The sequence below is a fragment of the Aphelocoma coerulescens genome, chromosome 2 (assembly GCF_041296385.1).
Source record: "Aphelocoma coerulescens isolate FSJ_1873_10779 chromosome 2, UR_Acoe_1.0, whole genome shotgun sequence".
In the NCBI taxonomy this organism is placed as follows: Eukaryota; Metazoa; Chordata; class Aves; order Passeriformes; family Corvidae; genus Aphelocoma; species Aphelocoma coerulescens.
Genome location: NC_091015.1, coordinates 16,029,183 through 16,055,864, shown reverse-complemented (window position 1 = coordinate 16,055,864; position 26,682 = coordinate 16,029,183). Strand labels below are relative to the sequence as shown.

At 38.4% G+C, this 26,682-nt stretch overlaps 1 protein-coding gene across 3 annotated transcripts in view; it reads right to left on the bottom strand.

Moving 5' to 3' along the window:
• The window catches only part of MPP7 (MAGUK p55 scaffold protein 7), a 156,487-nt gene that overhangs the window by 52,001 nt on the left and 77,804 nt on the right, over positions 1-26,682 (bottom strand). For all 3 annotated transcript variants that reach the window (XM_069006569.1, XM_069006568.1, XM_069006570.1), the window contains 2 exons: positions 13,614-13,691; positions 8,620-8,700 (listed from right to left, as the gene is read on the bottom strand). In XM_069006569.1, coding sequence (XP_068862670.1) covers positions 8,620-8,700; positions 13,614-13,691 — 159 coding nt within the window. The remainder of the gene's footprint in view (positions 1-8,619; positions 8,701-13,613; positions 13,692-26,682) is intronic.

Genomic DNA, 26,682 nt, shown 5'->3' with positions numbered 1-26,682 from the left:
ATAACAGCAAAAAAAGCTCTGATTTTAAATCAATAGTGAAGAATCTGAACAGTCTGTTTTACATTCGCAACATGATTTATGTAGCTAAAGTGTCCTTGAAGCTCAAAGCCCTGTTTAAGTAACTTCCAAGAATACAAATAAATGGTTTTCAGAGTGGAAAATGCCGAGACAGCAGCATTCTTTTAATATCTTGGCAATCCTTAATCAATTCCTTTTTTTGAAAAAGTGGCAGCTTCCCGAGAATACTAAGTGTCTACAGTGGTAGCAGATACCTTTTCTTGGTTTAAAACCATCCAAAGACATCCCAGAGAAATCATATGAAAATATAAACTAAAGAAAGTAAAACCTGAGGATGCAGTTGCCTTTTCTGAAAAATTGTCTTTAGGAATGACCCAGCCTTTACTTGACATTGACATGGTGTCTAAAGTCCTCAAAAGAAAAAAAATCTATTGATTCAAAAGTTTAAAAGAACCTGAGTAAACCGAATTCCTCCAGAAAATAATAACATGTATTCATCTCTGATAAGGAGGTCTTAAATTCAGCAATAGAGTACTCATACTACATGGGAACCTAACAAAAAATTATGTAGAAAAGAGGAGACTGTTGAATGGAGAGTTCAAATAAAATATGGTCCAGCAAATGCAAAGGAAAAACACCACTGAAGGAAAAAGCAGCATAAAAAGATAACATCTAAAAAAGGGGACTACTTGCTTCATATTGTGCAGTTTCTCCATTTCCAGAGTCCATTTTCAGCAGATGAATGGAATTTCTACTTGAAAGGGATGTGATTTTATCTGTCATGATTTTTTCCTCCTCCTAAATTACCAGCTTCAGCAATGTCGCCAACTTTTATGTTCTGTATCTGAATGCTGTAGTTACATGTATGCAATTCAACATTCTTAGGTGGGTGAGAGTTGGTTCCCTCATGTTGGAAAGTTTGTATATGTAACCAAAGAATTTCTTTGATTTACTTTTCAGATTTAATATTTTCTGCTGCCAACCTGCCTGGCTTCACTTTTGTTTATGTTATCTATCACTTTGTTTATTATATGTTGGCTGCTAGTGAGCATTCTCATATCCATACGTCTAAGATCAACAGACAAGCTCTGCACTGGACATGAGCCGAGTTATCACCAGATGGACCTGAGAGCATTTCCAGAGTAATATGATGGTTGTTACTTAAATATTCTCATGCAGCATATTCTTTCACCTCCTTTCTATCATTTTGTCTCTATGCTTCTAATATGTTGTATATTGGTATATGTCAGTTCCTACAACAGTAAGAGTGTGCCACAACTGCTTTCTGATTTTCTCTGCCTGACAGATGTGAAAAATCAAGGCTTTTCTTGCTGTTTTTAAAAGGACTATTTTGCCATTATGTTTTTGTTTTACTTGTTCCATCCCAGTAACATGAACAATCCAAAAATAAAGACAGCAACTCATTTTTCCAGCTGTCCTTACCCAGAAGAGTTTTCTTTAATTTTTTTTTAAATTATGGGTGCAAGCAGAAGCGGAAGTCAGAAGTCAAGGTCTAAAATTGAGAAGAGTTACAAATAAAATACATTTTTCCTGCAACTGGTTGCCAAAATATGTGATGGATAGCTTCTCAAAGTGGCAAATAGTTTAAAGTCACAAAATACTGGGCAGAAGGATTTCAGTCATTTGCCAACAAAAGTCTCCCAGCACTGTCCCCTCTACCCCAGCTTCATGGCTGGTATGCTCAGAACATCTATGGGCTATCTATCCATCAACCAATGTCATCAAACCATCAGTGTTGTGGTCCTTGCTGACTGTTCCGGTCATTAGCACCTATTACTCAGGGGAAAAAATAAGTATTTCTATCTCCCTGCTGATATTTCACAGCATACCATCAAAAATCAAGCATATTCTTGCAGATTTACAAATTAATGGCATCTGATTTTGCAAGTAAGGATTATATAGGTAACTTTTCAGTTGACATATGAAGTACATTGTACTCCAGCTCACCATATAAATAAATTTAAAGTGTTTGTATAGTAAAATCTCTTAATGTATGAGCACAATTCCTACAACCAGTCCTTCCAACACATCTCACAGACCACTGATGAGTACATAATTAAAGATCATGGGAAATTACACTTCCTAAGCAGATACTGTGCTTGTGTTAGCATTTGCGAGCATAAATATTTCATGAAGAGGACAACAGTCTCCCAGAACGTGCAAGAGTAGGAAACATTGGTACATCTGGGAAGACAAGTCTGTAACAGGACAGGGCCAAAAGGTTCCCCAAGTGCCTAGGATACAGTAGCAGCCGAAATGTAGCTCAGATCTTAACAAACCTGAAATTTGTATTTGAGTTCTTCAGATGCAAAACCTGAACAGTTGTAGGCAAATCCAACCATTTCCAGTGGAAAATGTTGACTTTGCAGAAAACACACAGCTCAGTGAAAAAGCCCTGACGGAAAATCTTCAGCAGGTCTAATTACAAAGGAAATGTTGGAAAGAAGACAAAGTTTAGATTAACTTTATTTTTTTTTAATTACATGGTACATGAAATGCTTCATGAACTTTTCAAAGCAAAAATGGATTTTTTTTTATATTATTATAGCACAGTATTTTCTTTCAGTTCTTTGTATGTTAAAGTTCTGGTAGAAAAAAGCCAGCAGTCTCCTGGACATTAATTTATAGCAATTTTCACCAGTGACTGTAAGGCAGCTTTAGAAGGCTCTGCTGATAAAGGCTTATAATGTTTGGTTTTTTAACAGAACAAGCTGCACTTTGATCTGAACAGTCTACTAGGCTACTATGCAAACCCAGTAAGCCTCAGATGACAGGGATGGTGGTATCAGCATTTGTTTATGAAATGAAGGGTAGAATTTACAAACTTCCCAGTAAATACAAGAAAACCAGAACAGGACAGGATAACATTAAAGGTATGCTTCATGCTCAAAGAAGCATTATTTCTTCTTTCAAAGAAACCTAATCAAATATATGAAGCATGTACATGAAGAACCAAGTGCACTAGCTTCATTACCTGCAGCTTTAATTTTGTTTAACTCATGGTTCTATTCTGAAGGAAAGCCAAAGACATGAAATTAGATGAAAATATTTACAAATGTAAATTATTTTGTGAAACTGAAAGTCAAGTGTACCACAAATGAATTGCAAATAAAACAGCAAGCATAAATCTTACTTGCAATTTGCTGGTGTATGCACCTTTGCCATTTGAAAGAAATTAAACCCCCCACCCCCGAACTTAAAACAAAGAATCTGTATTTTGTATGAACAGTAACACTCCCAATCATACAAGAGCAGTTTTTCCTTCACTCTGCAAGTTATCTTAGTTACTTCCAAAATTCTGTTCATTCTATGGTAATAAAAGAGAAGACAAGAAAAATACTGCATGTCCACCACTTGCTCCCTCTGTGGCTACAGGTACAGTGCCCCAAAATGACCCAAAGACTTTACATTCTGGTGCACCATGAGGCACTGAACTCATTCACAGTCCTACCAGGTGCCCTTGTTTAGGTACCTGGTTTATGTTTCAGATCAGCAGCTGGCAAACCTTCCAGCACACATAAACAGAAGATAAACTCCACTGAAACAGGCAGAACCACCACTGGAACAGCTTCATTTCCTCTGGGTCATAAAGGTATAAACATTCTTCAGAATAGTTTAAGCACAGTGGCATAAGCTTTTGAAACAATTATTGTTCTGCACATTACACCAATGACCACAGATGACATACCTGACATAATTTAAAACACACTTAATTTGCCCTAATAGAGATTAACTTCAATGGCAAATTGCTTATTTTGGTATGTAATGACCACAAATGTTATAATGCTGTTATAAACCCAAAGTTAAAAGTTATTTAGATCTGAATAATATATACCGAGCCTGTCTCAAAATTAGTATAATTGGGATAACATCATTCAGTGGACTAAAAGATGGTTCATTCTTTAACAGTCTTTTTTGTTTAGAGCCACAGCAATAAATTAAGTGCCTAAAATGTTAGTTCTTATAGTTATTTGTTCCAGTTTTTCAAATAATTTTAAAAAGAAATAACAGTTATGCTCCTCTGTCATGGCAACATCCCAAAAAGAACACAGCTTTTTCCAGCTTGTTAGAAAAGGAACTGAAACCTAATTATTTAAGACAGTTTTTAATGAAATGTGGAAGAGAATTTGGAAGCTTTAAAGTCTTTCATTCTTAGCTTGATCATCTGTCATTTGTACATCTCCTTTCTTACAGTGTTCCCCACTGGAGTTCTGCCCTGTTACTGACAGAGTTACTCTAGTGACTGCTTTTCTTCTTCCCTTTTCCATCCCTACTAACAGGTAAGACCATTTTTCTAACCTGATTGTGACATATCCATTAAATAGCCAAAACTAAATTCCCTTTTAGGTGTATTTTGTATTAGCATCTTGAATCTTAGTCTTCCAATTATATGTTCCAATTTACACAATTGCATAACAATGAAAAGTATTTTGTCTCTAGACAAGATACTAATAAAAAAAACTGAAACAAAACATGTTTAGTGCTCTCAACAGCAGTACTTCCAGATTCATAAAAAATCCAAATATCTGTAAAGACATCTCTCTCAGTTGCACTGGTGATGCATCATAATTTTTTAAATTTTTGTCATTATTTTCAAAATTCTGTACAACTCTCCTCTTTAAAGATGTTCTTTTTTGCTGTCACATAAATTCCTTTAATTTTGCCAAATTATAAACAACTGACTAAATGTGAGAATACTTATTTCTTTATGCTACTCATATTTTGTACAAAAGCACTCACAGGAGTGTCTTCTCTTAAATCAGAAATACTTTTTCCTCATGTATTACTCAACTATATATTCTAGTTTTCATGTTAAAAAACAGCTTAAGAGTTTAACATGTTAAAAGTTAAAATGAAACTAAATGTATTGAAACTTACATTGTTGTGTTTGTGTGTAAGGTGCATGGGCATTTTGTTTGGTTGGTTTTATTAAATTGCAATAAAATGTATAAATTGAAGATGCAAAACTTATAGCTATAGCTATAGATATAGATATATATATACACTGATGGTCAGGCCAGCCTGTGGGCAGTGCTGCGTAGCTCTGGTCAGAATGGTGTTTGGACCTAAGTGAGAAAGTTTTGGGTGATTTGAAATGCCAGCAGATCAGGCTTGGGTCTGCCTGCCCTGCTCTCTGCAAATGTATTTTAGATATCTTAAAGTGCAGTTTCTGTCTGGAGGTGAAGCCATATGAGGAGTGGATGAGGTCACTTGGGCTGTTCAGCCTGGAGGAGACTGAGTAGAGACCTCACTGCAGTCAACATCTTCCTCATGAGGGGAAGAAGAGGGACAGACACTGATCTTTTCTATGTGGTGACCTGTGACAGGATCCGAGGGAATGGACTGAAGGTGTGTCAGGGGAGGTTCAGGTTGGATACCCGAGGGTGGCTGGGCACTGGAACAGGCTTCCCATGGAAGTGGTCACAGCACCAAGCCTGACAGTTGGATGTATTTGGTCAATGCTGTCAGGCTCATGGTGTGATTCTTTGGCTGTCCTGTGCAGGGCCTGGAGTTGGACTTTGATGATCCTTATGGGTCCATTTCAACTCAGGTTATTCTATAATTCTACTTCAAAGAGCTAATTTCTGGTCTGCTTAAAAATAAAAACACAGTATTCAACTGCATTCAGGTTCTAGGGTATGGAAATACTGTTCTATTTCTTGATATCTTTAACAAGGTAAAGCAAGATTAAAGACTGCAAACTCTAAGTCCTTATTTGGTGATAGAAATTAAAAATAATAAGTGTGGCTGGCCTGTGACCACGAGGCTCCACAATTATATTTAAAATCCAGAACAAAAATGAAACGTCTAACATACAGTTAAACAAATTCACTTGATTTCCCAGAGCTACATGCTCTGTTTTACTTCCAGAGTTCTGTTTTAATCAGAAAAGATAAACCACAACCATTATTAGCTCATTTCATTACGGTAAGTGATGCCACATTTGACAGCAGGGAAAAAAAACCCATGCTGTAACTGGATACTTCATGCAGTTTTTAGAAGACTAGAAATGCCCAATTTATTTTTCTTTTCAAAAGGAAATGCACCTGACAAACCCTTAGAATTACTTTTAGGACATTTTGAAAACCTCAGGTCTGATAAATGTAACTGCCTCAGAGAAACTACTTTCTTCTTTAGAAAACTTCTCTGTGGATGAAAATGACAAGCACCACAATTTGTCAAAGTTTTACTCATCAGATGCAAACACTCAGAAATAAATTCAACAAAAGAATTTTGTAATACAGAATTAAAATATAGAAATATTTATCTAATCAGGCATGATTAGAAACCTCTCCCACTCTTTTTTGGCCTCCTAACCAAACCTGCAAGTTATAAACACCTTGCTAGACCTGTCCCCTTACGCCATCAGACTTGTGGAGGCAGGGAGGTAGTGCAATAAACTAATCCTAACCATCCTTCACCATGCCATAAACTTAGAGCAGAGCTGTAGGAAAGGGGAAGCTCTCCTGGCTCCAGCTAACACTGCAGTTATAAATCCGGTCAGGAGAGGAAAGTTTCCCCTGCAAAGTAATGTTCCTTAAATCAATCCCAAATTAAGCCTATATGTTTTTAGATAAAGTCTATGGAACATCATTGGGAAAAAGAGATCAATTATCCCAAGTAATTTCAGGTGTGTGAAAAAGAGCTGTTCTAGCCATCATTTTGTCCCAGGAATCTAGAACAAAACAAAGAAACCCTCTCTAGCCATAAACCTAATAGCAAAGGGCTAGAAAAACTTACACAATGTATGGCATAAACTCAGATACAACTGAAGGGACTAGGTCATCTGTGAGGAGAAACTGGAAGTACCGAGTCCCAGAAACGGCCTTCCTTTCCTTTTCTGTCCAAGAGAGAGCAGGGGAGATCAACAGAGGAATTTCAAATACAGCCTCTGACTGAATGCAGTACAGTCACCTGGTAACCATGAGGGAGGAGGGAGCAGTGATAGTTTACCATCTCTCTGAGGCACCTTTGCCATGACATGGTGAGGGAGAAGATAATGGACAAACAAAAGTACCTTGCATACTGTCAGTTCTTACCCCTACCTCACAGAAACACCTGCAAGGCTCCTGTAGGGCAGGGAAACATGCACCTTGTGCAGGATTAGGCAGTCTGGCCATGCAAAGGGCTTGGTACCCTGCAGCTGGCCATCTCCTCCTGCAGCCAAGAAAGACATTTGCTAAGTTACTGCAGTTGTTCAGTCACATTAACCACTTTGAGGGGAAGGCACTTCTTTCCCTGAAATCCCACTAAGATTATCACATTGCCTTTCACTGCTACCAAGGAACAGACAGCGAGAGTGAGTGTGTGAAGGAATGAGTGAGAGAAAGCAAGAAAAGGAGAGGGAGAGATGCAGTTGTGGCACATGAGCTGTTTTCAGACTCAACCCACCAAAACTTCAGAAGCATGAAGCACACATAGACAGTCACTAAGGAAATACCTACAGCAAAGCTTAGGATCTCTGCAATTTCATGCCCCAACAATTCCTCTTCTAATATGCCATTGGCATTATTTACCCCTTCAAAGAAAAACAGCTTGTCACTTTACATACTATGGAAAAAAAAACAGTGCAAAAATCTTCAAAAAGCAGGTGTAATTGATCTTTAAAATTTTATAGCACTTTGAAGATACCATAGTTTCTCAGGTTTTGTGATCAGTGTTTTACAAGTAAGACAAAAGAGCAACTGTCTTAAAAGGAGCTCCTTTCCACTCTGCAGTTTTCAACTTATCAACTGCTGCATTTAATTACCACTGCAATATGCATCTAAAGCACTAAGGTCTTCTTTCTCTTAACAATGGAAGAACAATATCCTCCCGTGCATCAACAATGATACACATGGGAGGTTCTGACTGGATGTAAGGAAAACGTTTCCACTTGGAGGGTGATTAGGAATTGGGAGAGGCCACACAGAGTATTTGTAGAATGTCTGTTCCCAGGCATTTATTTCCAAGACCTAATGGGACAAAGCCCTGAACAACCTGCTCTGAACTCAGTGTTGACCCTGCTTTGAGCAGCACGTTGAACTAGACAACCTCCACCCAACCTCAATGGTTCAATGGTTCCATAGTCTTCCGTCAGACAAAAGGTATCAAGTTCCTCAGAAACACCACAGAGAACCCCAGGAGTTTTACAGAAAGTTTTCAAAATTAAATGTTTTTAAAAACATTTTCCATCATGAATTTTGTCCCAAGTACCAGGCTGCACTCCTTATGCATGATGCAGTTAAATCAGTATGACTGACAATCTTTTAGGAAGAGCACGGTTGTAACAAATTTATGAAGTACATGCATTAAAAGATAGCAAAAGGAAAAAAAAATTATTATTATTATTATCATTATCATCATCATTATTATTAATAAATATCCCTTGCGAATAAGTGATTCCCTTTATAATTATGAGTAACAGCATAACAATTTATAGGCAACATTAAATGTGTTTCTTCATCACAGGTATTTCTGATTAACACTACATATGCTCTTACATAGTACTTGTTAAAGCAGACAAACCCACACCCAGCCCAAGGAAGCAGATGCACACACCCACGCAGAAGGCACTTTGCAGGTGCAACTCATCCTCACCTTGAGATTGGGTTTTGCAAGGAGTTTCAACAGCTCTCTAATCTCACTGCTCAGTGGTTTTCTCTGCAGCTCCTCAGCCAGCTAGGTGGGAGATGGAATCAACACAAAGACCATTAGCAAAGCGTTGTTTTACCCAGTGCATCAGTGACAATCCAGAATCTATCTTGTTCAAGGTTATTGCTTTCCAGCATGTTCAAACAGAAGCCAGCATGAAGGAAAACACCATCAATCACCAAGCTTCTGTTTCTGGCCCTCAGTGGACCAGATTTAAGCCAGGCCTTTTGGCTCAGTTTAACACAAGTAATCATTTCTGGCAAGGGTGCAGCCAGATCACATTCTGATTTATAGCAAAGGGGGCAAATCCCAGCACTTCATTTAAGTGAATGGTCCTTTGCGTGCAGACAAAGAACTGCTTGTAAAAATGACTGGATCAAACTTTGACACTGTCTATAAAAAACAGTTTCGAATGAGGTGGTGAAATCCACACTGCTTCCAAAAACCCACAGTAGCTGTGCTGTTTAGGACTGGGATAAGAAAGCAAAGTGCCCCTACAGTGCAAGCAATCTGAACCTTTTATTATGTTTACACATACACTGGAAGGAGCTTGTTAAACGTGAAGCGGGTTAATCATAATGTAATTTATAACAGGTCATCAGCAATTCAAGCCTGTAAAATGCACAAACTATGTCCTAGCAACAAGATCAGTAATTTATGTTTGGTTACACTACAAAATCGTGGCTTGCTGAACAATAGAGGAGCAGTTTCATTTTTAATCCCACAGCTATTTGGCTCACATCTTGGGTTTTTCTTATCATGCCATTCTCAACTAATTTGGGCTCAAGAGGCATATTTTACTACAGGATTTTAGACTCAAACTATTTTTCCAGAAGAAGGAAAAGCTAAAATACATTTCACAACACTGAACTTTGGCTTAAAATTCAGAAGCTACATGGCTTATAATGCAAAACATGATTTCAGGTAATCACTTGTTTTCTTTGCATTAAATCAGTATCATAAAAATGTCTCACTCAAAGAAAGATTGGCTATTTGCAGCAAGTAATTTTATTTGTCTAACCTAATTTTAAATTTGTACTTTCATTTTGCATACATTTTCAAGATAAATGGACAGATGTATATTTTGCATAATTATATATAATAGACAAATCTATTTGAAAAAGTCATTATAGACATCAGACATGGTTTCAATACCTTTTTTTCTTTTAACCTTCAAATTAAACAGAGTAACAAAAATTCATCACCTACTATCCTACAGACTTTGAACCATAATTCATAGCTAAAAACACCCAGCAAGTACCTTGGTGCTAATATTAACAATATTTGTGTCTTAATACCAAAAGATTAAAAAACAATCTCTGTAGGAAAGGTCAGAATGAAATATTTTTAGACACAAAGCCAAATATTGAGGTAATCTGACTGCAACTGAGTCTGCATGTTTTAAGGAAAAGCCCTGCAAAGCTGAAAATACTCTCTGATAGGAATGATAGCAGGTATATGACATGGGTTACCCTTGATTCTCTTTTAATTCTTTAGACTATACTGCTCATTACTGGAGAATAAAATCAATATATTAATTCGTGTTTCACTGATGAAGACAAGAAACCTCTCAGCAGAATGACCATTTCAGCATTTCTCTCTCAGATGAACTGTGCACAAGTATCAACTCCAGCAGAACTGGCATTTGCTTTGGTAGTGCAAATGCAAATGCATATACATAAGGTTTAGAATAGTGAGAAAAAATACTTCGTTACTGCTTTAACAGAAATTTAATCTTAAAATTTAGAAAGTATTTTTCAGAGATAAAATAATTTAAAACTTGTCTTCATGTGATTTATACTATTTTCCAAATATTTTCATGAAAGTTTTACGCACGTTTAATACCTTGTGATAGAAGAGAAGGAAAACAAAGATTGAAAGACAAAGTCGTGTTTTCAGATTAGCAAACAGGTATCACCTCAGCTGTTTTAGACTGGATTTGTTGTTGTTGTTGCTGTTAAAGTGCTGAGATTTGAAACAGCTACCTGAAGTAGCACATGGCATACTCTGGACACACTGACACCATGAGATCTCCTCCTATGCTAAAGACTGCAGGAAAAACTGTCTGAAAACCTCCTCTATGATCTCTTGAGGAACCATAACATTTCAACAAGCTCTTTATGAAAAGCTGCCACTACAGAGAGGGGAAGAAAAGCAAGGGAGAGGACTGGATGTGGAGTGAGGCTGGCAAGATGGGGAGCACCAGGGCCTAGTCTTCAAAGCTTCTGGAGGAAGTTCTGAAACTTCTTCTGCCAGAACAGTCTTTCTAACAACCTAGAGGCCTTATTTGCTGTATATACCTATCCTGCCAGTGATATTGTCGTGGTTTAGGAATGGTATTCTCCAATTTAATACTCCCACTAAAACCACGCACCACTTTCCGTTCCCCCTCCAACTGGAGGCACAAAAGACAAAGATCACAGGATGAAGTAAGAACAATTTACTGGAAACAGTGATAAGAAAATGTACTATACTATATGTATATGCTATTACTAAATAAATAATAGCAACAATATTAATAATAAAAGGTGCCAAAAAAAAGAAATTATTCATATGGAAAAACTCCCTGATAATAGACAATACTGGATGGCTTCTTCCACCCCCTTTCGTCGATTGGAACAAACCCTTTCTTCCGGGAAGAGAGTCCCTTTCATGGACTCTCTGAAATGGCATGAGGTGGTACGGAATAACCTCCATGTCCAAACCATGCCCTCTCCCAACTAGAGAAAAAAATTAACCCTGTCCTGGCTGGAACTAGGATAGATATTTAGATAATTTGAATGAAATTATGAGCCTTATGTCGGACACTGCTGCTCCAAAATAAGAGGCAAACAGAATGGCTGATGGGAAATTCAGCCTGAAAGTCCTTGGGAGACAGGGGAGAGAAGGTATGGCAGCCAGGAACATGAAAATGTTTAGAAAAGCCTTGCCACAATAGTTACTTCTAAAAATGCTTTAAAAAATAACACAAAAATAAAAACACAGTCCTTAAACAGTTTTATTTATGATAGCAGCACCTCAGATTTGGGTTTTAAATCAAGCAGGAAATATCTACTTGCTAATATCTCCTTCTTTAACTACAGAACAGTTACTATCAGTAGGAAGAGAAAACATTAATTTAAAGCCTATTGAAATGAAAGTGTGTTTTATAACATCAACATGTTTTTAAATCCTTGAAGTTTACAACCAGTCAGACAAACATGCCAAAAAACAAATAGCACTTTAATCCTGAAACTTCATGAGTTTTGGAGCTACAAAGCCCACTGCACGTAAATTTGCTTCCTCAAAACTTGCTGATAGCTATCGAAACATAGAAAATTCTGCAGTGTGCTAGCCTGACTTCAGCCACCAAAGGACATCCTTACCCTATGGGACAGTGCCCAAAAAACTGGCAGTTCAGCTACACATAACTAATGAAGAACCAGCAACAGTATCTATTAAAAAGAAGGTGTACATATAAAGTAAGTAGATGTCTAGAGACAATCATGTCCCAATATGTACAGTTAAAAATACTACCATATGTACATAATAATACATTCATAGGGTTAAAAGCCCCAACCTGTCTCAACCGAGGAGTGACAGAGTACTTTAATTTGGGGATTTCCAAAACTATACATTTTAAATGGGTCTGAACAAAGAATGAGATTGCTCAGCATTTCTGAAAGTATCAAACACTAAGTTTTGCATCCAAAAATAAGAAATTATTTTTTATTGAGAATTTTATCCCAGAGATCCATAACACAAATATTACCAAGGATTATTAATATGTCAGCAAGAACTTAATAAGAGAATTTCAACCAGCTTTCTAATTTTCAAAATTACTATCAACATTATTCAAAGCTATGTGAAGGTTAAAAAAATATTACTAATATATGCCTGATGTCAAGGCTAATGTATTATTATAGTTGGTATGTTACAGGATATAACTCTCTTCCTACTGAAACATGATTAAATTACCATGTATCCTTTTTTCAATAGTCTTCAAATAAGTTTAATTTTTTGTTAAAATGCTACCAATCTCAATTCATGACATTTAATCATTTGTTAAATTTAAAAAACAAAATCTCTTAATTATATAAATAGTTAAGATTTTAAAACATCTATAAAGCATGTGAAGTTTCAAACATGCTGTATTTTAAATGGACCCAAATACACATTGCCTTTTCCAGAACGCAACCTGACATCATCAATTGCAACAAAGATTTCTGGATTTCACCTAAACCACAGTTTATTAAACATTTCTCTATTCTGGCCTACCTAAGGTTCAGTCATAGTTTATACAGGTGTGTTCACAATTCATCTGAATCCTAGAATTAACCAAATAGCAAGAAATGGCAGGTTGGATTCTTTTCCTTGAAAATAAAAATTATAGTAACAGGAAATTAACTACTCCATCAATGCTGACCACTTTTACAATTTAGTTTTTGGTTATGAAGGTAATTTGGAAAGCTCCAATATCAATAAATCACTACTGTACTTCTTCTTAAATAGTTTTGATTTTTTTTAACAAGCCTCCCTCCTAGGCATTTCATATGCTTCATTTCTGTAATGTTATTTGTCGTTTCTCATGTTCTGTCAGCAGTGCTGCTATCTCATTTGTCTTTATTTTTCCAAAGCATTCCTCTTGTCTGTGACTTTCTCAAAACAGTAATAGTTGACAGCTTTTCCCCTCCCAGTAGAGTTCCAACCTGTAATTTTTATTGCTTGGTTACTAAAGCAGAACAAGAAGATATCTAGATGCAATGCTTTTATAACATGCAAGTGAATAAAAATCAAATATCAGCAACAAGCCCAGTGATGACAGAACCTTTGGACACCTTTGCAGCTTCTTATGATTTCAGCTCAGAGGATTACATTCGTATGTTTGCACTGTGAAGAGTTCTGCTTGCAGACAGTTTTTTGGGAGACTGGTACCACTGATCTCAGCAGGGGACACTTACATCATCTGCCAAGGCTGCTGCACCATGGAGTATGGGCACCGGGTTCTGTTTTTCATAATAATGCAGTTTTTCATGAATCTGGAAGACAATAGTACAAAGTGATAAGTTTATTTAGCAGCATGAGAAATGGTACAAAACAACCCTGTTGAGTCTGTTGACTGACTGTAACTAAACATCCTTATAGTAACCTACAGGCAGCAATCATGTAAATGCAATTCATCATCATCCTCTGTTGAAGTGCTAAGAATATGAAATCAGATGGAAAAAATGCTCAGTATGCAGACCAACCCACAGAAAAACTAAACATTTGTGATTTTTCTCTCCTGGCTTTCTCTGTCCATATTTCTAACATATTGCTTCAAGTATCAATTACATTTTATATTGCTGATGAAAACACAAAGCATAAAGTGTTTATCCCCAAGAGGGATATAAAACCCCCTGTAAATTATGATTTATGAAGTGAAATAATAGCTTGCCACCCACATCTTGACAGACAACTTGACGGAGCAGCTGCTGTCATTAAAGTAATTCAGAAACAAGGGCAAAATAGTGCTAATATGAATTCTAGCACATCTGAAAGAAAGGCAGTTCTTCAGCAAGTTAAGGTTTTTAATGAGGAATTATCAACATTAAAGATGCACTGTGCTTTGGTTTTTTCAAAAACTGAAAGGATACACCATCATTTAAACACCACCCTGTTCCCTCCTCCACAAGTTATGCCTTTCAAAATTTAGATTTTTTCCAGTATGAATGCTTTTTAAGACCCAAAGTATTTTAAGACTTCTAACAAGTTTCTTTAAAGCTATTTCAGACTAGCATAAAGGACTGTATTAAACATTTAACTTCATTTACATTATTTTCCTGAAGATACAGGGATATACAAATATTAATTAAAATCTAAAAAAAAAAAAAAGACAACAGTAGTCTGAACTAATGCAAATATACCACATTCATAGATTTCGTGCTTTAGTTCTACTGCTCTGAAGGAGGCATGAACTCCAGATGGTTGGAGGAGTTGCAGAAGGAGCTAAATTGAGGACTTCTGTGCTTGGCAAGGTGGGGTAAACAAGGTCTGGCAGAGGATGTGGGGTGCAGAACTCGGCTGGGGACTCCCTCATGTCCTTGGGAAACAGGATCCCAAATGATACCCTAACACTCCCCAGCATGCTGCTGAGGGAGTAGCGGGACAGATGCCAGGCAGCAGGGATAGATTTAAAGAGCAACCAAACCACTCTTCACACACTGAAAATGCTCAGAGTTCACCAGATCATCTTCATTTTGCACCAAGTGTTCCCTCCAACCTTTCCTCTTCTTCCACACTTGCTTTTCTCTACTTACTTCTCCCCCAGCAGCACTCACTCCTCTTACTGTCTAGGACTCCCTCACTCTTTAATTTAAAGCTCATTCTTTTAAAGCCCATTCTTTTTAATTTAAACTGTACTTTCACAACTACATCCATAACAAGATAATGCCATGTCAGTGACACTTGTGCCTGCCATTTTTCCTGTCTTCTGCTGTGCTTCATAACCCTAAGTCCACACCTGTTTTTCCTCATTTAGACTATATGTTGTTTGAAGTAAAGAGCATGTTAATACATTATGGCATAGCAAGGTCTCAGTCTTGATTGATTCCTTCGTCATTTCTGCAATCTTAATAAGATTATTTCAGTATGTCATTGGTTACAGGAGTTGCTGAAGTTCTGACATATCATGGTGAAGCATGAAAGCACTACAGTCACGATTTCTAAGTTGTAAAATAATTTGTTCTCATCTGGAAACTACATGCAAAGCACTACTGTCTCCAGAATATGAATCTGAATTTTACACTGCTTAGTAGACATTGTTTACACAGCAATTACTTAGACTAATTCATACTGGATTTCACAAAACTATAAGTGACTGGACAACTTCATATTTCTAGCTCACAAAGCAGAGAAACTAAACAAAACAAGGAGTTGCAGCTCCTCGACTTTGGCAGAAATTTGTGATTTACTTAGACTGTGAACTTGAATAACTAAAAGGCACAGTAAATCACAAAGTCTCAAATCCATCATTTTTTGATTGCTTCAGCAACATCTTGATTTTACCCAGATTGAGTTTCCATCAGCTCTGCGGTCAGAAGCAGTTGCCTATGCTACCACCTAGTTTCTCAAAGAAAAAAGAAGTGCCACTGCCGATGAAGCTGGTTTTATCCCGGGCAACTTTACCACTGAAATTAAAAAAAGGAAAAAGTCAACCAAACAAAAAGATGTGGAGACAGTCTTGTTTAAACCATCTCTGAGAAAAATGTTATACAAGTGTAAATTCATGCAACAAAAAAGAGGTTTTCATGAGGTGGCACAGTGTAACTTTAACTAGTTATTGGCTCTGTCTATAGCTAGAAATGACTGAAAACAAATTTTTGTTTTCCTAAGAGTAGATATGGTACTCCAGTTAAGCATTTAAGGACAATCATTAAGGTTTTATTTGATTATGGAGTTGTAGAGAGTAACTGCCTAACCAAAAAAAACCAGAAGCTAAACAAGTAAGCAGGAAAATTTTAACTGCTACTAGACAGTTCTAGATATTGGCTTTTGCTACATCAGGTGGAAAAATTTATTAATTTACTAGCACAATGAGTGACTCTAGGGATAAACATTCCATGGTCTATGGTAACAGACACTGCAACCTCAGCGTACTTCCACTTGAGATGTAATACTGAGTGGAGTTTTTCCCCCAAATATCTGATTTTATTTGATAGTAGTTTGCCTTATTAGTTAAATCTATTTTTTAAATCAGATCATTAGATGACAACATCTGTCTTTTACATCTTTGTAATTTAAAGGATATACCTACGGAAATTAAAAACCATCAGTCTGTGCACAAAGATGCAATCAATGTGCAATACAGGGATTACCTTTCACATTAGTATAAAATTACCACATGCATCATAAAAACAGTTACCTCACACCTCTAACTCCTGGATAACTAATGTATCCATAATGTATGCAGCACTTCTATATAATAGCTTCCTGAACGCAGTAAGACAAGATATCTAGTGCAACTCCACTGATAAAGCAAAAATTTTAGTGAAGCAAAAATGCGTTTTCAGGCAAGTCCTTCCCTCCTTGTGTTCAAAAGTGTGTTCCAAGGTGGTTGGTTCTATAATTTCCCCCACAGATCACAGTACTGCTGACTGGCCTCTAGTTCTTCATGTTGTATTTTTAGGCCTTTTTTGAAGACGAGTACAGCACTTGCCTTTTCCTACTCACTGGGCACTAGGTCACCTCTGCTGTCTTTCAAGGATGACAGAGCACATTTGCGAGCTCACCTGGTGGCCTTTGAACTTGCCAGACTTCAGGGTGATGAATGACTGCATTTATGACAAACACCTTTAAAAAACTACTGCGCACACCACCATATGCTTTGGCAACCTGTCCACAAGCTATCTTTCAGTTAATTTTTTTCTGAAACATGAAATTTTTAAATCATGCTAATACATGCACGCCTAGCACTGCATTTCCAAATTTCAATTCTTATACAAGTAGAATTTGAAATTTGAATACCTAGATTAAGTGACTACATTGGTGAACATGAATAATGTGAAGTAGCCAAACACAGAAATGAAAAGCAAAACAGGACAAGGTGCTGCAAATACTTTTCCCCTTTACAAACTTCACTCAATGAAATTAAACTGTAACAGAAATTAAAACCACCCTGGAACACTTTGAGAGAGTGTATTCAAAAGTAGAAGCGAGAGCATTCACCTGCTCAAGATAAGATCTATCATATTCACAACCATTTTTTTGAGCTTCAATCTAAAGAATTCTATTTAATACAATAGGCAACTTTAGCTTACATTGTACAGCAATACCTGATTTCCAGTAACTTTAATACCATTGCCTTCTCTCTACTAGAAACTTATACAACGTATGGAAAATATAGGACTGTATCATGCTTAAAAATAGGAAATATAGTACATCTGTTTTAAGTTCTTCTGACATTTACATGTAAAGCCTCAGTGCTGAAAATCTCTTCACAGATGAGACCAAGTCTGTTAAAGCAAGAATTATATATTGTAAATAAAACATTAAAAGCTGTTCTGCTGAACAGATGACTAAGTTGTGGGGCTTTTTTTTTTTTTTTATGACTACCTATTCTTTTCACTGTAGAGTAAGAAAATTTATGAAGTTCTGCAAAAACTGACAATCTACTCTGAAGTTATGCCCCAAGAGGGAAAAATAATCATTTGCAAATTTATACAATTTTTGGCACACTTGTAAGCAAGAAAAATTGTTTCTGGATTTTCCCAGAGAGACTGAATTAAACTTTCTATAATAGAGCAGAGCAGTGTCCTCAGCCTGGACTATTTCAAAACCCAAGAGGAGCTTTCTAAATCAGAAAAATAAAAATCTTAAGCAAAGACTCCTACAAAATAAGCTTAATTTCTCCTTTTAGATTTCTTAATTTCTATGTACAGTTCTAATATAATATGATAGAAATAAAACAGGGGAGTGGGACAAGCATGTACCAAAGGTGCCAAAGAGTTAACAGAAGACAAACTTAGTCTTTTTGAGAGAACAGTTGGCATAGGTAAAGCGTCAGTGTATGTAAGAATACTACAGGCAAACACTTGTAACCCAAAAAACCCTGGCTATCAGTGAGCCATAGCAGCACATAAATGACAAGAACTGTCACACACAGTGTGAAAATGTTCTGTCCGACCACACTGAGGTGTCATCAACTACTCAAAGATGTCAACACCTCTGGATAAGAGCTTTTTTTATGGTAATGATACCTTCCTGACAGGAGGGGCTGAAGAGGATCTTGTGATTATTTTGCACTGACCATCATTCTGGGGCAGACAGCAATTCTAGACCAGAGTGCTTCACCTTTTGAGAAACATCAGAAGCCTCTTATGAGTTATATAAACATTCCCCTACTTGGGTTTTATTTTATGGGATGAGATATCACTCAGCATAAAGATAAGGTACCTGCAAAATTTGTTTTATTATGTGCATACATGAAAAAATGCAAATTACCTTTGTTTAATGCAACAGAAGAATTGGCACTAAGGACCTAAGCACCACATAATATACATTTCCAGGGTTTTTCTCTGGACTATCCTAGTCTGGCCTGCTGAATACCCATTAGCAGCTATCTGCTTGTTTAGTTTCAGCAGAAAGGAGCCCATCTCATATACTGGACTGCTGATGTAAACCAAAACAGCCGAACTTGAAAAGATGGGAAATTGCTTTAAAAAACGCACTAGTGATCTGAACTGGAATGCCAATATAAACACCCACACAAAGCATCAAGATGTGTCTAGAAGACAGGCATTGAGTATACTGTTGTAGAAAGTCCATAACAATTGGAAGAACATCTCCTCTAACTGCTCTCTTCATTGTATTTTTCATCATATATCGACAGCAAGAGTATCTGATATCAAAGCACTGACAAAAGCCATGCAGCTTCTGTATTTATTTATTGGCTTAGTCACTTACATGGATGCATAATGGAAGACTCTTGTACACAGAGAAGCTGTTACCTATCCAGCAAAGTTTCAGGTTCATGTACATTTGCAAAAAATTATTTCACTCCACTAGTGGCACCACTACAAAGTGGTGCTACTACAAAGAGAAGCATCTATACATTAAGAAGCCACAACAGATTAAGAGAATGGAAAAAGAAAGCAAAAGAAAAACTGTTGAGGAGGAGTAAGTGCTAATTTTGGCTTAATCTGCAATTTGTGTTCTGCATCTGGAATATCTGAAGCAAGAGAAACCATTCCAAGGCACTCATGACCATAAAAGACATATTCGTGAATAGTTTCAACATTTATACAGGGAGATTTCAAGACAAGAACTAGGGTTTTCATACGATCACTAATATGACCTTTACTCTGGGATTTAGACACTCGAGTTCACTGTCTAAATTTACCAACAATTTTGAGTCAAGGTAAAACAACCGAGAAGGAAAAAAAGAAATGATGGGCTACAAAGAAACAAATGAAAATAACTATTAAAACCATTCAGAAATGATAATTGCATAGCATCATCTCTGCTGAAAGAGAATGTATATTTTGCTTGATGTAAAATTTTAATTAAAATATTGTTTAATTCCTTTCCTTTCTCCTTCCAGAACCCTCCTGTATCACAAGAAAGTAACAGAAAAATTAGCCAACTCTTTGATTTATCTTCATCACTCAGTGGTGGTCTGGAAGCCCATTTACTCAGGACAAAAATACAGACTGAATGCAAAACTACACATTTGTTCCCAATCTTCCTTATCATTGCAGCTTTGGTACACTAAGGAACTTAAATACATGAACAAGTCTGCTGTACTATGGCATGATGAACACAAGGTGTAGGAAAACTTAGAACACATACAGCCTTTAAATCACATTCTAGTCATACCAATTGAATTGCAGTTAGAGACAGAATACTGCTAAGAAATTAGCAGTATGTATTTTAGAAAACACAAACAAAATAGAAATTAATAAATCATAGCTAACTACTCGAAGTTTGCAAAGAGCATTTCAATCCCCATAGTAACATTAAACTGCCTCAAATATAAATAAGTGATTGCACAGTGCAGAAAGGCCTCTGAGAGAATGTTACAAGAATCAAAGCAAGCCTCTGAAGGCTTAAAAACAGATATTCAGGGATTTCAATTCTAGCCCAATTTGCCACAGCAAAAAGTTTCAGCACAACAGATGAGCAATTCTCCTTTAAGCCTTTTTTCCAAAAAGCAGAAGCATGAATTTCCTAACAATTCAAATGCAGGCTAATGGTGTGGAAATATTTCTGCCTGAACAGCTAAAAGTTAATAGTTAGAAGAAACTGAGAACATCAGATAACCCTAATGAAAGAACTAAAAACACTACAATAAACAATTGAAAGTTTCTTTATCAGTATAGCATGAAACCACTAACAAATGAGAATACCTTCAGACTGACTGGTATAAACTGTTGTAATGGGCTTGGCTGGGACAGAGTTCATTTTCTTCATAGCAGCCTGTATAGTGTTGTGTTGTAGATCAGTGACCAAACCCGTGCTGATGACAGAGCAAGGCTTTAGCTATTGCTGGACAGTGCTTGTGCAGTATCAAGGCCACCTCTGCTCTTGCTCTGTGCCCTGCAGGGAGTAGGCTGGAGGTGGCCAAGAGTCTGGTGGGGACATAGCTGGGACAACTGACCCCAACTGACCAGAGGGATATTTCACACTACATAATGTCATGTTTTTCTAAAGCAGCTATTGTTTGGAGACTGGATGGGCATTGGTCAGCTGGTGGTGGTGATGCCTTATGGGACTCCCTAAAAACAGAGGCTAGACAAAATCAGGATAATAAAAGTGATTATATTCATTGCAGGGCATTCAAGGTACACTTTGGGCAGTCAAAGCCCTCAGGGGCTACACCCAAAATGGATGACCGGGTCACAGGTTTTCCTACTTTTATAAGCTTAGTCCATTTGCATATCAGGAGTTAATCCTTCAATTACAATTTCAGGTAATGAAGTCATTACCCCAAGTTTGTTTCCCCTTTAACCCACTTTTGTTTACATATTTCGGGGCCTGAGAAAGTAAGGTGTCCTTGAGTTTCAGGCCTAGAGAGGATTTGTTTTGTCTAACCAAAATGGGAGAACAGGAACCAACAGGCTATATGGAGTTTTAGAGTTACACACTAAAGCATTACAGGATATGAAAAATATAAAAGCTAAAATCCTAAGGCATCAGTGGTGACTCCTTCTGCAGCACTTGTTTCTTCCCCTCCCAACCACCTAGAGCAAGGAAATTACCAAAAGGGCATCTAAATTCTTGGATAGAAACCCAAGCTCCTTAGCTGGAGCCTTAGCTCATCTGCTGCTAAAGGGTGTTTGAGGAGCTGACAAGGGTTGACTTTTTGAGGAGTGGACAAGGGTTATAACTGGACATTTTAATACAGTTTCAAAAATGAGGCCTAAGACTAAACTTGATGGGATTTTGTTAATTTCTGTCATCTTAAACATTATATCCATTGAAGATTAAACCCACTCATGTTAACACTGCAAGGAACATTAGCGGTATTACAGGAAAAGAAGCCTGTTACCAAGGTCCTGAAGTTGCAAAAAATACTAGTTCAATTTTGTGCTATAGCAAAAGACATGAACAAAAGAAACCTCCAACACTCTTTTTATGTGTCATATGTATACTTGAGTCCATTATTTGAAAAGAGCCAACAATTAAACATGTGTATCAGGACCAAAGGGCTCTGAAGTTATCAAAATTTCTGCAGTCATGTTAAAAGAATGCAAACCAAACTCCAAGCACAGAACCATAGAATAGTTTGACCTTTAAAGACCACTGTGTTAGTTTAACACAGCTTGTTTTTTTTGGTGGAGGCAGAGGTAGCCAAAGAGGTGGCTTTGTGAAAAACTCCTGGAAGTTTCTACTATGTCCAGCAGAGCCAATCTCTGAAGGCTCTGACTATGGACACGTTGCTGGCCCAATTAGAGAAGTTGGTAACGCCTCTGTGATGACATATTTAAGAAGGGAGAACAAGGAGTGCACTTCCTCATTTCTTCCAAGGGGTGGGGAGGGGCCGTGGCCAGGGCCTTCCCAGAGCCAGAGGCAGGCACAGGGCTGGTGCCAGGAGCGGCCGGTGTGGAGTGGCAGGGCCATGCAGCCAGGCCCTTGCAGCCAGTGCAGCGGCTGGCAATGCCCATGCTACTGGCTGGCAGGGTGACATGGCCAGTAGTGGAAATATGGCAAGCAACTCCTCGGTGTGGAGCCCAGATGAGAACAACCTTTTCAGTGCTGCAGGACTTTGTAAGAACTTTTCAATTGATAGAACTTGAGAACAATAATTACTTCGAACAACAATTTTCTTCTGAGTTAGAGAAAAGGAAAAAGTGAGGACACGTGAGGAGAACCAACATGACTGCATTGAGGTCAGTAAAGAGTGAGGGAGAAATGCTCCAAGTGCTGGAGCTGAAAGTTTCTTCTGCAAACTGTGATAAAAGACTATAGTTAAGTAAGCTGTCCCCCCGCAGCTCATTGGGTCCACGAGAGATGCAGAGGTCCACTTGTCCGACAGAGCGAGTGGATGCCAAAAGAAGCTATAAAAACCTGCACTCACATGGACGAGTGACTCATAGGCAACAGTTTCGGGTACGGGAAGACTGGTTTTGCCTGTGAGAAGGATTCACGTTTGCAGCAGATTGGGCAGGGCTGCTGCTCTTGAGAAGAGAACCAAGTTGGAGAAGAGAACTTCACAGAGAACTGTCTCCTGCGGGGGGACCCTACAGTACAACAGAAGAAAGACCCTTCTTTCCCTTAACGAACAGAAGAAAAATTAGAAGTGACAAACTGACCAAAACCCTCGTACCTTGTCTCCTTGCGCTGTCAGTGGAAAAGAGGGAGGGGCTGGGAAGAAATAGAAGTGTTCTAAAGGTTTATTTTAGTTCTCATTACCCTATTTTAATTCTGTTAATAATAAACTCACTTTATACCATTTAAGTTTTGAACCTGTTTTGCCCTGAGAGTGTTTTTCTTCTAATGTTATCTCAACTCATTGAGCCCTTCTTTTTTTCCCCCTTCTCTACTCAGCTATAGCAGGAGAGAATGATTGAATGATTTTTTGTGGGTGCCTGGCTTTTTTAGCCAGTGTCAAACCTTGACAGTCATTTAGTCTACAGTCTTTGCCATGGGCATGGGTACCAATCACTAGATCAAGTTGCTCAGAGTCTTATTCAGCCTGACACTGCACACTTACAAGTGTCATGGGTTAGCAAGCATAGCTCCGGATTTTCCTGCAAAGAGGTGCTTACAGCTTCCTCTATGACCTGACAGAACCTATCAACTGGCTAGTTTGAATATTGACAATGTTTTAAGCCACTTAGAATTTTGACCACCTCTGTGGTCCACATTTAAGAATGGAGAAACCCTGGGAAGCTCTCTCTCTTGCTTCCAGCCGGGGAACAGGTAACTGGGCTGGGCCCGTAGAGGGCCCAGCGGGCCCGGGCCAGGCCCTGCCAGGTCCGGGCCAGGACCTGCTCAGGCCGGGCCTGGGCCGGGACACAGCCATCCGGGAGCCAATGGGCCCTGTTCCACCCGCGGCCCTCCCAGCCCTGCTACGTGCAGATGGCACGCCCCCCCTACCCTCCCCCCTCCAGGGCGGCTGAAGATTCAGCTGAACCTGCCCTGCTGTCCGGCAAAGATCATGTGACAACAGCGATAAGCGAAATTCCAGCTGCAAGGCCTGAGTGAGATTAACCCTTTTAGTGCTGTAAGTGCTGCAGACATTAAGTAAAGAAAGAAGAGCTGAAATCCTGAGGGAGGAGAAGGAGGAGATGCTTAAAGCTGAAATTCTGTTGTAAAGCTAGGGTGGTGATGAACTACGGTATATCAGAGTACCCGTTGTAATTTCATGAAAGCATGGGGGGTGGAGTGTTCAAACTGCACTTGTGAGCAAAAGCACCTGTGCTGGAAGCAGCTGTAATTTGATGAGAAATTTGAACAGGGAGAGATGGAAGAGATGAGGACTCTTGCTCCAGTCGGAAGAAGACCTCTGTTCCTAGAGATACTCCCAGAGATAGTCCTAGAGATGAAGATGATGAGGACCCTTTTCTCCCATGAAAAGGGGAGGGCCTCTACTCTTAGAGATGAAATGCTCCCAGAGATGGGCGAAGAGAACTTTTGTTTCTGAACAGCTCAACCTTAAAATGGTACCCCAGTAGCTCAAGACTGGACCCTCAAAAGCAGTTGTGGGAAAAGCTGCAAGTTGGGGGAAGGGGCTTTCACATGTGAGCAGAGAACCAACATGGGTGACTGTCTCATTGTGATAGTGAAGCCATGAGAGAACCTCTTGTGGAGATGTCTCCATAGCATGAGCAAGAGAGACTCCTCTCCCTAAATGAACTGAACAAGGTTATTATGGAAGTGGTAAACAGACTGAACATCTCAAGGGTTGTCTTTGTACAGTGGGAGAAAGGGGAAAGGTGGGGGCAGGAGAAGTGTTCTGAAGGTGTGGTATGATTCCCCCCCCCCCCCCCCGCCCCTTCTTTCAGGTCTGCTAATAAACTTCTTTCAAGTTTTGTGCCTGCTTTGCTTTCTCCTAATTCTTATCTCACAGAAGGTAAATAGTAATGAGTATTTTGGACCAAACCACTACACTAAATTGGTGTTTCTGCCCGGTTGCAAACTGAACCCGCTACAAGGGGCATCCGTAACTTCTCTGTTTCAGTGTCTTACCACTGCCATCATAAAAAAATTATTCCTTATATTCAATCTAAATCTACACTACCATTATTCAGTCCTTAAATACATGGTTGCTAAGAGTCCACGATGTGCTGGATGACATTTAAAAAGTGTCCTTTACCCAGCAATCAGAATAACCAACATTCAAAACAGAATTCCTTAAGAAATTTCTAATCGCATTGCATTTTCAGAAATAAATTTCAGAACTGTATAAACAATTACATTAATTTTTTAAATTCAAAAATGTGGTAATAGATCACATTTAAGGGCATTTTTCTTGTCAGGTTATGTTTTGTAAAAATTTTGTGTTATCAACAGATGTACAAAGTTACATTATTTTAAATCAGGTGCAGTCAGTGCATATCAGCAGTGGTGCTTGGAGAGGCCACAGCTTCAAATCAGACTCTCAGCAAACGCTGCTTGAAATTTGATTCAGCAAGAACTTGGTTATGGAGCGCTTATATGTGTGACAGAGGTGTAACAGCAGAAGTGCCCAGTTAACAGTGATAGCAACTATCATATGATTATTATGAATTATATCACTAAAGCCAATAAAAGAAGCACAGCATGCTATAAATGAAAGAAAGGAACCTTTGGGGGGAAAGAAGGCAACTATTCTCAACTGGCAAAATCATATTATGTATTGATTTTGCTAGGGACAAAAATGAGCCTTGATAAAAATTCCAGTCATATGGATTATTATTCATTCCAGTCGAATAACTAGTTTTTATTGTCTAGCCAGAAATTTCAAGACAGAAAAAATGCCTGTGCACACTGCAGTAAACTGTATGGTAAAATCCTGTTCTCCCTGGATTTCTTTTTTTAACTCTTTGGTTTCAGGGTTCCTTTGTCAATTATTACCTCATTTGTCCTTCACCCTTGATTGACCTGATGAGCCGGGCAGCATCTGAGGAAGATGATGAAGACAGGGAAAATTCAATGCTTCAGGAAGAACAGTGGCACTCAGGAGTTTATTTGAGGCAGTCTCACAGACGTAGCAGCTCTGAGACTAACCTGACACGGTCATGAGGGCATTGTCAGGTTTGATTTTGTCCTAAAGAGATCTAATCAAAGTCTCAGCTCTGTAAAGACCCATCTCTTGATTTCTATTGTAAAATGAAAAAGCATCTCTTCTACTCTTTCTGTATTGAGAAAACCAAGACAGACACTAAGGGAGCAACTGATGAATCTGGTGATCCTGCCCTTGCTTCTCTGTGCCATATATACAGTGTCCTTAAATTTCATCTCTCCATCACATCTGTTTTTATTAGAAAAAGTACTTCAATATCTGTTAAGTACCTACTATTGATACTGTTAACAAACACATCCTTCATGAACAGCAGGATGTTGTCGGGGTCCCTTCCCCCCTGCCCTATGGTCCTGTAGCCCCTGGTCAGCCTCGTTCCCCATTGGTTGTTTTGTGTTCCCCTGCGCGGGATGGACCCTCGGGTCCTGTGATTGAGCAGTTCCTCAGCAGAGCTCCGGCCATGCGGCTGGAGAAATAAACATCTCTCCGAAACATCTATCAAGAATCCGTCCATATCTGTTTCTTTTCCACGGGCCACCTTGTTTGATACACGTGTTACAGTATCCGCACTGTAACAAATGGTGGGGAATTGCGAGCAGAAGGATCCCCACTCCCTAAGGACAGCGACTGATTTGTGAGTAAACTCTAGAAACTCTGGATTTCTCTTCTTGCTTTGTTTTGCTGTTCCATCTCTAAATTATGGAGGAACTGTGGAAAGACTCTTGGCTCTCCGAGCCGCATATGGACATTTATCTTAAACTTGAAAAGATTCTTGAACAACGATTTGTAAATTTTAGCTTAATTCAAGCTCAAAAAGAACTGAAACA